At 44.0% G+C, this 17,007-nt stretch overlaps 1 protein-coding gene and 1 long non-coding RNA gene across 9 annotated transcripts in view; one reads left to right on the top strand and one right to left on the bottom strand.

The window, feature by feature from the left end:
• The window catches only part of LOC147833132 (uncharacterized), a 230,364-nt gene that overhangs the window by 193,622 nt on the left and 19,735 nt on the right, over window positions 1–17,007 (top strand). For all 8 annotated transcript variants that reach the window (XM_087290804.1, XM_087290803.1, XM_087290809.1 and 5 more), the window contains exon 5: window positions 2,241–2,346. In XM_087290804.1, coding sequence (XP_087146930.1) covers window positions 2,269–2,346 — 78 coding nt within the window. In that variant the 5' untranslated portion in view covers window positions 2,241–2,268. The remainder of the gene's footprint in view (window positions 1–2,240; window positions 2,347–17,007) is intronic.
• On the bottom strand, window positions 13,812–16,813 carry LOC147840012 (uncharacterized). Its single transcript, XR_015513615.1, has 7 exons — window positions 16,735–16,813; window positions 16,510–16,631; window positions 15,632–15,711; window positions 15,457–15,511; window positions 15,282–15,357; window positions 15,031–15,207; window positions 13,812–14,698 (listed from the first exon to the last, which is right to left on the bottom strand). It is a non-coding gene; the product is annotated as an uncharacterized LOC147840012 (long non-coding RNA).

Here is a 17,007-nt window from a genome sequence, read left to right as displayed (position 1 = left end):
CTTTCTGCTGTTGCAATAATCAAAATGGTTGTTACGTCAATGAATTTAGCACACTCAGAAAAATAGTATTTGCTATTTGATCAGATTACTTATTTGAATTAAACTGAAAAAAACATGCATTAAGTTTTTTTTTTTTTTTTTTGGTGGACAACTTAAGTATTTTGTTTTTAATCCGTTTAAACTTGTAAAGACTGTTAAGTTAACTTAATTCCTTCCCAACACAAATCGATTGTGTGCAACCCAGCATTTTTCTTCAATGCAGTCAATGTAAATGAGTATAAGTCTCATCTTCAGGACTATAAAGATGAGTAATTATTACCCAATGTTTCTAGCTGACGCTTTAAGACTGCGAAGTGTGGGTCTCTATGAACTGCACTAGAAGGTTTCGTATAACTAGGATTTTGGTGTGCACAGAAAAAGCATTATTGTGTGCCTATTTTCTCTAGAGTTATCTCAATGACGAGCTGAAGCTCTGAAGAGAATAATCAATAGAGCAGCAGATAAAGATGAAAGCTGTTCAGAGAGATTTTCTCCCGCTGGGTGTCTCATGTCACAAGGGCATTGGACAGAGACGGGCTGGTAAGATAGTAAATGAGCTTTCAGATTCTTGTTATGGCTATCAGTCGCCAGTTACACAGAGGAGGTCAAATAATAAGAAAGTGACTGACATTTTGCATGAATAGGGTACAGATATGGGTACAAAATACGGCTTAGAAATGCTACAGTTCTGGCTCCAATATGCTCATCCCAAACTTCTTACGCTGGGCACACACAAGAAAATCTGCCATATTTTGACAGGATTTTGGTTGATTCTGACTATCCTCTAAAATATCTTTATTATTGTGATGTTCTTAAAATTATTAAATCAGACAATATATAGAAAATCAATACTATGGAAGTCAATAGTGACAGGTTTCCAGCTTTCTTCAAAATATTTTTTATCTATCTATCTATCTATCTATCTATCTATCTATCTATCTATCTATCTATCTATCTATCTATCTATCTATCTATCTATCTGTCTGTCTGTCTGTCTGTCTGTCTGTCTGTCTGTCTGTCTGTCTGTCTGTCTGTCTGTCTGTCCGCCCATCCATCTATCTATCTATCTATCTATCTATCTATCTATCTATCTATCTGTCTGTCTGTCTGTCTGTCTGTCTGTCTGTCTGTCTGTCTGTCTGTCTGTCTGTCTGTCTGTCTGTCTCTATCTATCTATCTATCTATCTATCTATCTATCTATCTATCTATCTATCTATCTATCTATCTATCTATCTATCTATCTATCTATCTATCTATCTATCTATCTATCTAATCTGTCTGTCTGTCTATCTGTCTATCTATCTGTCTATCTGTCTGTCTATCTGTCCGCCCGTCCGTCCATCCGTCAGTCTGTCTATAGATCTATCTATCTATCTATCTATCTATCTATCTATCTATCTATCTATCTATCTATCTATCTATCTATCTATCTATCTATCTATCTATCTATCTATCTATCTATCTATCTATGTCTGTCAGTCTGTCTGTGTCTGTCTATCTATCTTTATATATGCCTGTCTATCCATCTATCTATCCGTCCATCCATCCGTCCGTCTGCCTGTCTGTCTATCTATCTATCTATCTATCTTATTTATATATTTTTTTATAAATTCATTAGTTTTTCAATTACTGCACTTCCTAAATATATTGGAGAGTGTGAAATCATCTAGAAAACAATACATGATGCAAGTTCTGAAAATGAAGACAAATCTTTTAAAGTGAAACCCATACATGAGCAAAACTTTAGCATTTTGTGAGAATTCTAGCCACTTAATTTTGGATGTATTGTAAACTGGCGACCATTTTTTTGTGTGCAAGCCAATGAAAAGGCAGTTACAATAATCAAGATGTCATTCCATGGACTAGTTTTCCAAATCCACTGAGCAAAGAATGTGCCAGTTGGTTGGTGCTGCTATAAGTTGTCACACCAATAAGAATACTGTACAAACTTGTTTTCAACTAAACATAAACTCCAAATAAAAAAAATACTGCCAATTGATTCCTAAAAGCCTTACGCTCGGCAAATCGGGCCATGTTTTATCCTCTCTTCCATGCTAGACTCATCCGAAGTTACCACACACCCTTTCAACACAACAATTTATTAATTACCAGTTACTGTTGCCTTTTAATTACAAGCATCTCATTAGCGTCCTCAGCTATCATCACAGCTAATCCCTGCTTTTTTTTTTCTTTTCCCCAAGACGATGCTTTCAGAGGCCTCACGCCCGAATGGGACCTTTAAACCCCCACCTGTGCATTATGACTCCAATAAACCTGTTATCAGCTCATGAAAGTGATGGCAAACAGGTGAGTGCAGATTCTCGATAAGTCAGCGGCTGAGATTAACGTCGTTTCTCAGTGGTAAAAGGGCTCCCCACCACGATGCCAGAGCCCAGCCTGCGAATTTTACAGCACTCCAAAATCATTATTGGCAATTAGCGTTCGTCAGGGAAGACAGCAGCTGGATGTAATTACAGGTAGCCCCTCATTACTCGTGCATGTACTGAGAAAAAAGCAGGAAAAAAAAAACGAGCTGAAAGCTGCTGTTTACCCTTATTTATTTATTTTTACAGCAAAATGTTGTGCTACGTACAGTACCTCCATTGTGGTGCAATTATTGCAGGTGCAAAGAGAGGAAGGGAAATCTGCTATTTTGAAAGAATAAGGTTTGATATTTTCCTGTAGTGTTTCCAGCTGCGATACGCTTCCCGGGCAGGTATAAGACACAGATGGTTACGGCGTCCTTCCAATTATCCCTGAGTCAGTCTTAGATTAGTACCTTTCGGTTGTTGTTTCCGGATTTTGTAATTATGTAATTAAAAGTATACTATATAAAAATTTCATTTTATGTCATTAAAAATATGGGGGTGCTTTTAAGCAAGACACAGTGCCAGATGTAACTATAGTCATTGAACTGTTTAATGATTTGTCCTATGCATCCTATACAAAATGTTATTTGTTTGTTGGTTTACTTAAATTTATTGATTTATTTATATGTATTGTTGTTTATGTAAGTATTCTATATAAACATTAAGTATTCAACATTAAAAATATGGGTTAGTTTTAGGTAAGAAGCAGTACTAGAAGTGACTGTAGTCGTGTAACCATTTAACAATGTTTCATATACATCCTATACAAAATGTTATGTATTTATATATATTTTTATTTATACTATATAAACCTTTTATTATATGTCATTAAAAATATGGGGTGGTTTTAAGCAAGATAAAGCGCTACATGTAACTATACTCAGAGAATAGTTTATTGATGTTTTGTACTGTATACATCCCATACAAAATGTTATTTATTTGTTTGATTATATTTATTTTTAATTTTAAATATACTATATAAAATTCTATGATATGTCATTGAAAATGGGTGGCGCTGTAGGTAGCAAGAAGGTCGCTGATTCGAGCCTCTGCTCGGTCAGTTGGCGTTTCTGTGTGTAGTTTGCAAGTTCTCTGTGTTCCACCGGGTGCTCCGGATTCCCCCACGGTCCAAAGACATGCGGTACAGGTGAGTTGGGTAGGCAACATTGTATGTGAATGAGTGTGTGTGGATGTTTCCCTGAGATTATTTATATTACATTTGTAACTGTTGTTGTGGAACTGTTTAATGATGTTTCCTACAGTATGCATCTTATACAAAATGTTATTTATTCATTTGTTTGTTTGTTTACTGATATTTCTTTATTATTTTATTTAAGTTTACTATAATATATTTTTTATATGTCATAAAAAAATATTGGGTTGATTTAAGCAAGACGTAGTGCTGGATGAGTCGTTGAAGCGTTTAATGATGTTTCCAATACATCCTATATAAAAATGTTATTCCTTTATTTGTTTGTTTGTTTACTAATTAATTACTTAAGTAATTTATTTATTTATTTACTTATTTATTTTGTATTTTAGTGTACTTATGAAATTTCTTGACATGTCATAAAAAATATGGGGTGGTTTTAAGCAGGATAAAATTTCCTATACGCATACAGAATTTAATATTTATTTGTTTAAATTTTATTTTATTTAAGTATACTATAGAAAAAATGTAATTATGTCATTAAAAATATTGGGTGGTTTTGAGCAACAGAAAGTGCTAGATGTAACTAGTTATGGAACTGTTTAACGATGTTTCCTTAACATCCAACAATATGTTATTAATTTGTTGGTTTACTTGTGTGTGTGCGTGTGTGTGTGTGTGTGTGTGTGTGTATATATGTATATATATATATATATATATATATATATATATATATATATATATATATATATATATATATATAATTTTATTATTATTAATATTATTATTATTTATTTTAGTGTACTCTATAAAAATGTTATTACATGTAATTTAATATATTGGGTGGTTTTAAGTAAGATGAAGGTGCTGGAAGTAACTAGTCATGGAACCATTTTATGATGTTTCCAATACATCCTATACAAAAAGGTTACTTATTTTTATTTATTTATTTATAAGTTTTATTTTAAGTATAATGTGTAAAAATGAAACTATATGTCATTAAAAATATGGGGGGGTTTAAGCTAGACGCAGTGCTAGATGTAACTGTAGTCGTGGAACCGTTTAATGATGTTTACTAAGAAAACTCTGACTGAATAAAAAAAAAAAAACGAGGTTGTTGTGACCTGATGTTGGAGGTAAAATGGATGTGTTTTTAAAAATGAGATAAATGACCCTCTCAAAGGAGTTTACAGCACTCCCTGAAAACTCAAACCAGTAAAACACTCATCAGCAAAGACCGTCCGTTCTAATCACCTCACCTGAGTATCATTTGGCCAGAGTGCCGCCATAGAGAGCTATGTGCCATCTCAAGGTGATCCAGCTCATTAAATTCAACATTTCTTTGGCATTACACTGCACTATCTCTGAACATTCCTATAAAAAAAGTGCCTCAAACAGTTCTGCCATTAATCCTCAAGTCATCCCTTTCTTCTGTGGAACATGAAATGGAAATTCTGAAGAATTTGAATTTGTGTGTTCCATTGAAAATAAAACAAAAAACAACAGCAAATGTAAGAACATGATATTTTTTGTGGAGAACGTTCGAGGTTACGGAAGTAACCCTTCGTTCCCCGAGGAGGGGAACGGAAGTGCCATGAATGGGAGGATTCGGATCAGAAGCCGCTTATCTGGAGAGTATTGAACGGGCCAATGAATGAAATTAATTGGCAGCGTAAGCTTGCGCAGGTGTGCGACATCTGCAATTATCTCAGCATATAAGCACACCTGAAGCCAGCAGACGCCATCCTTTTAAGCTGAAGAGACTTTCAAACAGCTAAGGGACAGTCATTATGGCGACGGAATATGGCACTTCCGTTCCCCTCCTCGGGGAACGAAGGGTTACTTCCGTAACCTCGAACGTTCCCCTTCGGTTGGGGAACTTCAGTGCCATGAATGGGAGAATATGGAAAGCGCCATAATGACTGCACCTTACCAACACCCCCGATGAGGAGATAGTCAAGCAAGCGTGACGCACCCACATCATGGGGGGCGCGGTCCTCCAACGTGTCCCTGGCCCTAATTTATCCTACTTCAACAGAAGTTTTACGGATTTAGATATATTTTTTGGGAAGTCGTGAGCATCTAGATAATTCTAGGAAATACGACAGTACGTTGGGAAGCGTGCAATCCCGATAGGGAGGACGCTGCGGAGGCCATCCGTTACCCAAGGGGGGGATAGATGGCAGAATTTACCTATGGACTAGCCCTAAAAAGGGGGAGTACGCATAGCAAAAGAGTGGTTAGCGGAGAGGGAAGACATGGGTCCACCCAGGGGGGGGACTTAACCGTGGCGGAATAAGCATATGGGATCGCCTAGTGGGGATCACGCATAGCAGGCACCTATACCCAAAACGCGGGCTGACCAGCGGGCAGACCTACAACGTAGTGGGCCAGCAAGTGACTCCTCCGCTGAGTCAGTGCTGGGGGCCACGGAGGAATCTGCAGGGCTCACCTGACGGGGAACTTTACTGACAGATAAAAAAGGCGCACGTACCTCCGTGTTAGGGAGAATGGCGCCGCAAGCGTGTTTCAACACCCTACCGAGTTGTCTCCTCAATCACCAAAGGGTTACCTAATACCCTTGAGGAAACCGGCTCCACTCGCAGATTGTAAAACCTTGCAAATGTGTTGGGTGTCGCCCAGCCCGCAGCTCTACAGATGTCTGTTAGAGAGGCGCCGCGTGCACGCGCCCAAGAGGATGCAACGCTCCGAGTGGAGTGTGCACGAACTCCCGGGGGACACGGCTGACGTCGACTCGAATAAGCGAGTGAAATGGCATCCACAATCCAGTGGGATAATCTTTGTTTTGATACGGCACTTCCCTGCTGCCGACCGCCATAACAGACAAAGAGCTGCTCAGATGATCTAAAATTCTGAGTACGGTCCACATAAATGCGCAGAGCGCGAACTGGACAAATTAAAGAAAGGGCTGGGTCTGCCTCCTCCGGGGGCAGCGCTTGCAGGTTCACTACCTGATCTCTAAAGGGGGTGGTAGGAACCTTGGGCACATAACCGGGGCGGGGTCTCAGGATGACGTGAGAGTAATCCGGCCCGAATTCCAGGCACGAGTCACTGACCGAAAATGCCTCCAGGTCCCCGACCCTCTTGATGGAGGCCAACGCAACCAGCAGAGCTGTCTTCAGGGACAGAAATCTTAGAGATACTGATTCGAGTGGCTCAAAGGGATCGGATCGCAGACTCGTGAGAACGAGGGCGAGATCCCAAGAGGGCATGAGAGGGGGGCGAGATGGATTAATTCGCCTAGCACCCCTAAGGAACTGGATGACCAGGTTATGCTTTCCCACGGTGCCGCCAGCTACCGCGCTATGATAAGCGGAGATGGCGGCCACGTAAACCTTGAGAGTGGAGGGCGACAGCCTGCTGTCCAACTTCTCTTGAAGGAAAGAGAGCACAACACTAATCTGGCAATTTCGGGGGTCTTCTCTGCGAGAGACGCACCATTCAGTGAATAGACTCCACTTCAGGGCGTAGGCGCGCCTCGTGGAGGGGGCTCTAGCCTGAGTGATGGTATTAACCACCGCAGTCGGTAGGTTACCTAAGTCTTCCTCGCGTCTAGGGACCACACGTGGAGGTTCCAAAGATCGGGGCGAGGGTGCCAGATGGTGCCCTGTCCCTGAGAGAGTAGGTCCTCTCTCAAAGGGATCCGCCAGGGGAGGGCCGTCGCGAGGAGTGAGAGCTCTGATATCCAGGTCCGGTTGGGCCAAAGGGGCGCAACTAGCAGAACCTGTTCCTTGTCCTCCCTGACCTTGCACAGAAACTGCGCGAGCAGGCTCACTGGGGGAAACGCATACTTGCGCATGCCCCAAGGCCAGCTGTGGGCCAGTGCATCCGTGCCGAGAGAGCCCTCGGTCAGGGAAAAAAACAACTGGCAGTGAGCGTTCTCGGGGGAAGCAAACAGATCGATCTGGGCCTCCCCGAATCGCGCCCATATCAGCTGAACAGACTCGGGGTGGAGTCTCCATTCTCCAGGGCGTAACAGCTGTCGTGAGAGCGCATCGGCTGCACGATTGAGCGTGCCTGGGACGTGAATGGCGCGCAGCGATTTCAGCCGCGGGTGACTCCAGAGGAGCAGACGGCGGGCGAGCTGAGACATGCGGCGAGAGCGCATACCCCCCATGCGGTTGATATACGCCGCCGCCGCCATACTGTCCGTCCTGACCAGCACGTGTTGCCGCTCCAGCACCGGTAAAAAGCGGTGGAGAGCGAGGAACACTGCCAACAGCTCTAGGCGATTGATATGCCAATGCAGCTGGGCACCCTTCCAGAGGCCCGCAGCCGCATGCCCGCGACACACGGCCCCCCAACCCGTGTTGGAAGCGTCTGTTGAAACAACAACATGGCTGGACGCCTGTCCTAGAGGCACACCGGCCTGTAGGAACGAGGGGTCGTTCCAAGGGCTGAGGGCGCGGCGACACAGCGCAGTAACCGAGACCCGGTGTGTGCCCGCGTGCCATGCGCGTCTGGGGACCCGATCGTGAAGCCAGTGCTGAAGTGGTCTCATATGGAGCAACCCGAGCGGCGTGACGGCGGCTGCGGATGCCATATGCCCCAGGAGCCTCTGAAAGAACTTCAGTGGGACCACTAGTTTGCTGTCGAGCTCCCTCAGACAGTTCAGCAACAGGCGAGCGCGTTCCTCGGAGAGGTGCGCTACCATGGTGATCGAGTCCAGCTCCATCCCGAGAAAAGAAATCCTCTGCACGGGGGCGAGTTTGCTCTTTTCTCGGTTGACCTGAAGCCCCAGTAGGCGGAGATGCCGAAGCACCTTGTCCCTGTGCATAATCAATTGCTCCCGCGAGTGGGCTAAAATCAGCCAGTCGTCGAGATAATTGAGTATGCGAATGCCCGCGAGCCGAAGGGGCGCTAGGGCACCCTCCGCGAGTTTGGTGAAGACCCGCGGAGACAGAGAGAGCCCGAAGGGGAGGACCTTGTACTGCCACGCTCGACCCTCGAACGCAAACCGCAGAAATTGGCGGTGGCGTGGAAGAATGGAGACATGGAAATACGCGTCCTTCAGGTCTATGGCTGCAAACCAATCCCGAGGACGAACGCATTGGAGAATGCGCCTCTGCGTGAGCATTCTGAACGGCAGCTTGTGCAGACAGCGGTTCAAAACGCGCAGATCTAGGATTGGCCGTGACCCACCGCTCTTTTTGGGTACGATGAAGTATGGGCTGTAAAACCCACTCTCCATCTCGGCTGGAGGAACCGGCTCGATTGCACCCTTCGCCAGGAGGGCAGCAATCTCCTCTCGCAAGACAGGGGCGGACAGGGGTTGACCCTGGAGAAATACACGCCCGTAAACTTGGGGGGCCGTTTCGCGAACTGAATCGCGTAACCGAGTCTGATTGTGCGTATGAGCCACCGCGAGGGGCTGGCCCGCGCTAACCAGGCAGGCAGAGCCCTCGCTAATGGAGTCATCGCTACAATCGCTGACGTACCAGCGGTGGGGCAGCGCGGAGTGGGTGTGCTGATCCGGGAAGCACGAGGGTCCCGCGGAAGAGCTGGAGGAGAGCGATTCACTCTGGCTCCGCACCCTGACTCCGGAGAGGGGGCTGGAGGGCTGAGGAAAGGGAGACCGTCCCCCCAGCGCTCGTGAGCCACTGGCGAAGCACGTAGAGTCTGCGAGCCGGAAGGCAGCGCGTCCCGGACTGGCAGAACTCGTGCAGTCACATCCGGGGAAGGGAAAAAGTGCTCTTTTACTGATGTTTTGGTGGCACTGAAAAGTACCGTTGTTATCGGGGCCCCGCCCTCCAGCGGGGAAAGAGCAAGTTTCCTCTTCTCCGGATGGCCTGTCTCAGGGACGCTTCGCGGTCCGTTTACCGGACTTAACGGCGCCCTGGGCAGGAGGGGCTGCCTGCTTTCGAGGTGAACGCCGCGCCCGCTTGGCCGGAGGCGCAGGCGGGGGCGGGGCAGCACTCGTTAGCGGGCGCCCTCGGCGAGGAACAGCGGAGGTGGATGGCTCGGCGGGCGGAGCGGGCTTACGGCCACGCCGATAGATGACATTGCCCATCGCATCCGACTGCTCTTTCACCGCCTTGAATTCCTGGGTGAATTCACCGACGGTGTCGCCGAACAGGCCAGCCTGGGATATGGGCGAGTCAAGAAAGCGAACTTTGTCAACGTCGCGCATATCAGCCATGTTTAGCCAGAGGTGGCGTTCCTGAACCACAAGTGTGGACATCGTCCTCCCCAGCGCACACGCGGCGGACTTAGTAGTCCGAAGAGCATAGTCGGTCGCGGTGCGCAGCTCATGTAATAAGCTTGGGTTGGACCCGCCCTCGTGCAGCTCGGCCAGCGCCTGCGCTTGGTAGCGCTGGTAGGTGGCCATCGCGTGCAAAGCAGAAGCAGCCTGGCCCGCAGCCTTATAAGCTCTGGCTCCGAGGGAGGCAGACAACCTACAGGCTTTGGACGGGAGGCGGGGCAAACCCCGCCACGTAGAGGCGCCGCGCGGACAAAGATTGACCGCGATAGCGCGCTCCACTGACGGGATCGCCTCATACCCCCTGGCAGCTCCGCCGTCAATGGCGGTGAGGGCGGAGGCACTCGCAGCACGGGCAGAGAAAGGTGCCCTCCAGGACTGCGTGAGCCTACTGTGCACTTCCGGGAAGAAGGGGACGAGAGGCTTCGAAGGCTTCGCCTTCTGGTCCTCTACGTAGCACCCATCTAGTCGGTCCGGCCGCAGAGCTGGGGGATAAACCATCTCCAACCCCACGGCCGAAGCAGCCCGGGAAAGCACGGCTAACATGTCCGCTTCAGGATCCGATTTGACAGCGCTCACCTGCCCGGAGGGGGCGAGCGGGTCCGGATCTTCGTCGGACAGTGAAAGCCCACCCTCCGATGCCGCGGAGGACATCTGATCTCCGGTGTCAGCGAGTGTGAGAGCTACCATCTGGTTAGACGGATCACTCTCACCACCCGAAGCTTGGATGGAGCGCCGTGAGGAGCGAGAGGTCCGCGAGCCCGTGGGCGGCGGATTAGCTCCCGCTGAAACCCTCAGATCTGCCCGAGCGCCCGCTGCTTTTTTAGAGCAGGAGGCAACTGGGGTGGCTCGCTCTCTTGCGAAAGTTAGCCGCGATCTTAGCTGTGCAACGGTCATGGCATCGCAATGACGACATGAACCGCCCGCGAGCACCGCATTAACATGCTGGACCCCCAAACATGCAATGCAGTGATCGTGTCCATCATCCGGAGACAGGAAACCCCCGCATCCAGAAACGCACAGTCGGAGCGCCATCCTGAAAAGGACGTGCTGCACGACTGTGTTGCTCTTTTAGGAAAGTTGCAACTATACGCACCGCTCTGGAGGACCGGACCCAAAGAACCGCAGGCAAGGGAGTAACCCAGCTCGACCGTCTGCCACCGCGAAGACCCACTCTGGACCGGGAGACACACTCGTTCGCTCTGAAGTGCTGATCAGCAAGAGGAACCCTCATCGACTCACTCAGAAAGGATCTGAAGCGAAAAGGATGGCGTCTGCTGGCTTCAGGTGTGCTTATATGCTGAGATAATTGCAGATGTCGCACACCTGCGCAAGCTTACGCTGCCAATTAATTTCATTCATTGGCCCGTTCAATACTCTCCAGATAAGCGGCTTCTGATCCGAATCCTCCCATTCATGGCACTGAAGTTCCCCAACCGAAGGGGAACTAAAGATACGTTCACACAACATTAATGTGCTAAAAACATTGGGTCTCAATTATAAATGTGGTGTACACACAAAACGGTCGCAAATGTGTGTACGCCACTTCTCATGCAAAAGATGTGATCTATAAAAAACTTGACGGGAGAATTTCTGTAATTCAGCTGCAAGTAAACCCTAAGATGTAAAGTGGTTCAATTAAGTCAATATTTAAGTTAAACTTAAATATTGACTTAATTGAACCACTTTAAATCTTCACATGAGCCATCATTTTAATAAATAAATTACAATTTATTCTGATGTACTTTCACTTTTAGAAAGGCGTATTTTATAAAACAGACCTGTCTGTTTGGAATGTTGGCAAAACTTTCCTAGATCACACATATCCATGAAAAAATACTCAAAGCTTCGTATTATGTATGCGATAGGATTTTCTCAATAATCTAATATGCATGATTTGCAAATAAATAAATAACTGTTCAAATTAGAAAACCGATGAAAACACAAAATAGACTTGACCATCCAAAAAGAAAGTGTTTAGGAGTCAAAATGAACTCCCTCAAAACGTTTGCTTTTTTTGAGCTGTTTTGAACAGCCGAAACAAACGCAATACTGATTTTATTTATGCCAGATTTTGCTCAGAAATACACTTTCAGTTTGTTCTTCAATTTTGTTTGAAAAATTCTGGGGCCTTAACAGAGAGGGTATATCACATACAAATCCATTCCAGTAACATCACAAAATAATTTCACATATCATTCAAACAAATAAACAAGATACGACAATACTCATTCATTCATTTTTAACTGCTTTTCCTGGGCCCGGTTGCTGGGGGCAGCAATCTTAAAAGAGAACCCCAGACTTCCCTCTCCCCAGACACTTCCTCTAGCTCCTCTGGGGGGTCCCGAGGTGTTCCAGGCCAGCCAAGAAACATAGTCCCTCCAGCATGTCCTGGGTCTTCCCTGATGCCTCCTCACTGTGGGACATGCCTGGAACACCTCCCTAGGTAGGCATCCAGGAGTAGGCATGGGCCGATATAAGATTATAATGGTATGATAACCTTGGATAAAAATATCACGTTTTGACAGTATTGTGATTACTGCTCTTAAATATATTCTTTATAAATATCTGGGTAAAAAAAAAAAAACACTTTAAACAGAATATATTGTATTTAAAGAAACATTTAAAATAATTTGGAACAGTAAACATGTCAGCTAATTGAACTATATTATAATTAAAGTAAATCATTGACTTCTGCTGGTTTCATTAGTTTCAACAACACAGATTTCATTGCAACTTTGACTGTCATTTTTGGATGTATTTTCTGCTGGAGATACTGTTGTCCATATACCATAAAAAACGGTAGAGCAGAAAATTTTGGCGGTTTTAAAACCTTGACTTTTCCAAACCACGGTATGACTTGAAAATGGTTATCAACCCATGCCTATCCAGGACGCATCCAAAACAGATGCCTGAGCCACCTCAGCTGACTTCTCACGATGTGGAGGAGCAGCGGCTCTACTCTGAGCTCCTCACAGGTGACAGAGCTCCTCACCCTATTTATAAGGCTGTGCCCTGCCACCCTGCAAAGGAAACTCATTTTGGCCACTGGCATCCAAGATTGTGTCCTTTCAGTCATGACCCAAAGCTCATGACCATAGGTGGGAGTAGGAACGTAGATTGACCGGTAAATCGAGCCTTTTGGCTCAGCTCCTTCTTTACAACAACGGGCTGGTACATTACTGCTGCCGCTTCACCAGCCCACCTGTCAATCTCACGTTTTATTCTTCCCTTACTCGTGAACAAAACGCCAAGATACTTGAACTGCTCCACCTGGGGTAAGGACTTTCCTACAACCTGGAGATGGCAAACCACTATTTTCCAGTGGAGCACCATCGCCTCACACTTGAAGGTGCTGATTCTCATCCCAGCCGCATCACACTTAGCAGCAAACAACCTCACAGTGCATGCTGAAGGTCCATGTTCAATGAAGCCAACAGAACAACATTGTCTCCGAAAAACAGAGATGAGATCCTGTGGTCCCCGAACCAGACCCTTCCAGCCCTAGGCTGCGCTTTGAAATTCTGTCTATAAAAATTAGGAACAGAATCGGTGCCAAAGGTCAGCCCTGCCGGAGTCCAACATGCACTGGAAACAAGTCTTACTTTTGACGGCAATACGAACCAAACTCCTACTCTGTTCATACAGGGATGAGATGGCCATTAACAGAGCGCCTCTTACCCTCCACAGAATGCCCCAAGGAACACAGTTGAATGCCTTCTTCAAGTCCACAAAACAAATGGGGACTGATTGGGCATACTTCACTCTCAGAAAAAAAGGTACAAAATTGTACCTTTTAGGGTACAAATGGCCCGTCACTGGGGTGGTACCCTTAAGGGTACAAATTTGTACCTCTATTTAAAGGTAAAAAATTGTACCTTCTACATTTGTACCCTTTAAGGGACAATTTTGTACCCTAGACACTGAAGGTACAAAAATGTACCTTTTTATATTATATAGTATTTTCAGGGTACTGACCCATGCATTTTGATCCTTTGGTGACTGCATGCACAAATAAATAAATAAAATATTTTGGTTCACAGATGTCCATTTTTATTTATTTATTAATGTAGAAATATTTCATTACAAATCACAACTGAATGTGTTAAGAAATAAAATTACACAGCAAGTATAAAGCAGACATGTAAAACAGTAAAAAGAACAATTTAGATAACAAATAAAAACTAAATAATCTACACTTAATACAAAGACCACAAGAATACTGTTTAAGATTTATAAACACATTACACAGGCTACATCAAGTACTGCACTTTATAAAGTCCAAAGTGTTTGTCTTTAGTCAGAATACTCGGTCATAATAAATAATTTGTCATCAACATTTTCTCTGAATTTCATTTCATTTATTTTCTCTATAAATTGCTTCAACAGTGCAGAAAACCAAATACATCAGTAGCCTCTTCCTCAACATCAGTAGATTACTCCTCATCATCCTCAAGTGGAGTTGTAATTTGTTGTAACACAATATGTGTTTATGCTTTTGATAAACATGACATGTAAAGCACTCATATCTGGAAAATGTTCTTTGATAGTCATTAGGAGCACAAGTTATTTAAAAATGTGCTTTATGCATGAATGATAGTGTGCTGGATTAACTTGATGATTGTGATTATCCCAAGAGCATGTAAAGAAACAAAAAACAAGGTTGATCACTCTGGTAACTGGAGTAGATCGAGGCTTGTCACCGTCCACCGTTCATTCAAAACATTCCACTGCAGAAACATCAAGGTGTTCTACTAATAAGATGGATATGTCAAAAATGTATATTCGTCCACATCATTGGCCCAGCCAATCGCAATCCCATCAACTCTGAAGACTGCCGTGACTCGTCTTGTTAACAGAGTTGTCCAGTCGGTGGCCTCCTCCTGTACTTGAACTGTTGGATGTGGTGAAGATGGTTCACTGTAAATGACAAAGCAATAATTACATTAATATCAGTCACTCTATCCCTGATGAAAATCAACATGCATAGAAAGTAAAATAATTAATATTCACTGATTAAAAAAAAAAAGTATCACAGATTAAAAGACTAATATAAATTTCATTCATTCATTCAATTTCTTTTCGGCTTAGTCCCTTTATTAATCTGGGGTTGCCACAGTGGAATGAACCACCAACTTATCCAGCATATGTTTTATGCAGCAGATGCTTTTCTAGCTGCAACCCAGTATTACGAAACATCCAGACACACTTATTCACACACACATTTATACACTACAGACAAATAAGCTTACCAAATTCAGCTATAGCGCATGTCTTTATACTTGTGGGGAAACCGGAGCACTTGGAGGAAACCTTCACAAACACTGGAAGAATATGCAAACTCCTCACACAAATGCCAACTGACCCAGCCGAGGCTCGAACCAGCGACCTTCTTGCTGTAAGGTGACAGCACTACCCACTGCGTCATCCTAATATAAAGAATATCAAGCATTATAAAATGCATTTATCACAGCATATACTAAACAGAAAACAACATACGCACCTGAGCACAACGAAATGTTGAAGTGTCTCGCTTAACAAGGCTGGCAACATGAGAAGTGCTGCTGTAAAATCAATTCCTGGAACATAAGATGTGGCATATAAACAAATATGAAGGAATCCATCTAAAGCTAGAATTTAATAATATTAATCAAGTGGAGAAAGTTTTGAAAGAGTACCTTAGAGTCAGATCCATAGCATTCTTCAGTTGATCTCTCATCTTTCGATGAAAACCTAGAAAATAATTTTAAACATGTGGGTGTACATTTATTGTTGTTTGTAAGTAAAAACCTACAAATTTAAAATAGTATGTAAGCCATTAAAACCATGGTATAGATAATGAGACATACTTACATCTTGAAAGCCATGCTTTCATATGACATGCCTTCATTGGTCTGATGCTGTTAGGCTGCATTCTGTTGTTCAATCTTGTCCTGAAAGACAATTGGAAACTTCTGGAAAGCAATAAGATAAAGCAATAACTATTTATTTATTTTGAGATATTAATAAAATAGGTAAAATAGCTCAAGGTACCAGTTTCAGAACAGATGAGACAAATTATTACATTAAAGAACAAAGTATAACTTAAAACGTCGATTTATACAACATGGTATGTTAATAATTCTACATTAACATAAGTATAACGTTAAACGATAGTAAAGCACCAACAATACATGACAGTTTGTGGACACTCCTCAACATTAATGTAACTTAGACAATGAAACGAAGATATGTAACAAGCCTACACACACGCCACGTTTGTAACTAGCCACGTTTACATAATCAGTCGCTTTGTCGGTGACAAAATTGTGATTTTTCTTCACAAAATGGCAGTGTAACTTATAAAACCGTCTAAAATTACATTTCAGCGGTCAACCGTGGCTAGAAAAATGGCCTCAAAATATAAAACATTATCGATAATTACAAATTTCCAGTATTAATAACAAAAGGTTTTATATCAAGGTATATGAAGACTTTGGTCGCGCGAGCTCCGGGCCACACCGAACATTACTCACGGCCCGATTCCGGTGCACGGATACGGCAGCGTCGGCTCGCTTCTGCCGCCGCAACTGGCCCGAGTGTATTTTGCTATTTGGGTTGCGATTATATTCCGCCGTGGCAACACTTATTAATAAAGCAGTAACGTAACGTAAGATATAAGGCGCGAATACGTAACGTAGGCGATAAAGGGAACTTTTACACCGAGAAAACTAACAGCATATAGTACTCACCGTCTATAACGTTATGTCCCTCGGTGACTTCGATTTCACATTGTATTAACTTCTTTAATAAGCTGCAGACATCTTAGCAAACACCATCCTGCAGGCCAACGTACACCAGACAGCCCGGAGCACTTAAAGCGGGGGAAAGCCGAGACCCGAGTCAGACAAAAATCAACAGAACACGGCTTCACATGTAAAAATGAGACTGAAAATATATCTTTATTACATTCTTACCTGAAAAGTGTGGACTCCAAAATAGACTTTTCTTTGAAAAGCGTGCGAAGTTCTGTGTAAACAGCCAGCATACTCTACCGACCGCCTCAGTAACAAACACTACTATAACGTCTCAACAAGCCAAATTCTTAAAGAGACAGCGACATCACCACCTGTATGAAGATGATGTCACTCTGCATGGTTCTTATTCTACATCCCATAAACTATAGGGTCTTAAACAATAAGCAAAGACCAGTATTTACGTTTTTAATTATTAAAATTACATTCAATTAT

This window comes from Danio rerio, chromosome 17 (assembly GCF_052040795.2).
Source record: "Danio rerio strain M-AB ecotype USA chromosome 17, GRCz13ab, whole genome shotgun sequence".
Classification (NCBI taxonomy): Eukaryota; Metazoa; Chordata; class Actinopteri; order Cypriniformes; family Danionidae; genus Danio; species Danio rerio.
Note: the sequence above shows the minus strand (reverse complement) of the source record. Positions and strands in the feature narration are given on the sequence as shown.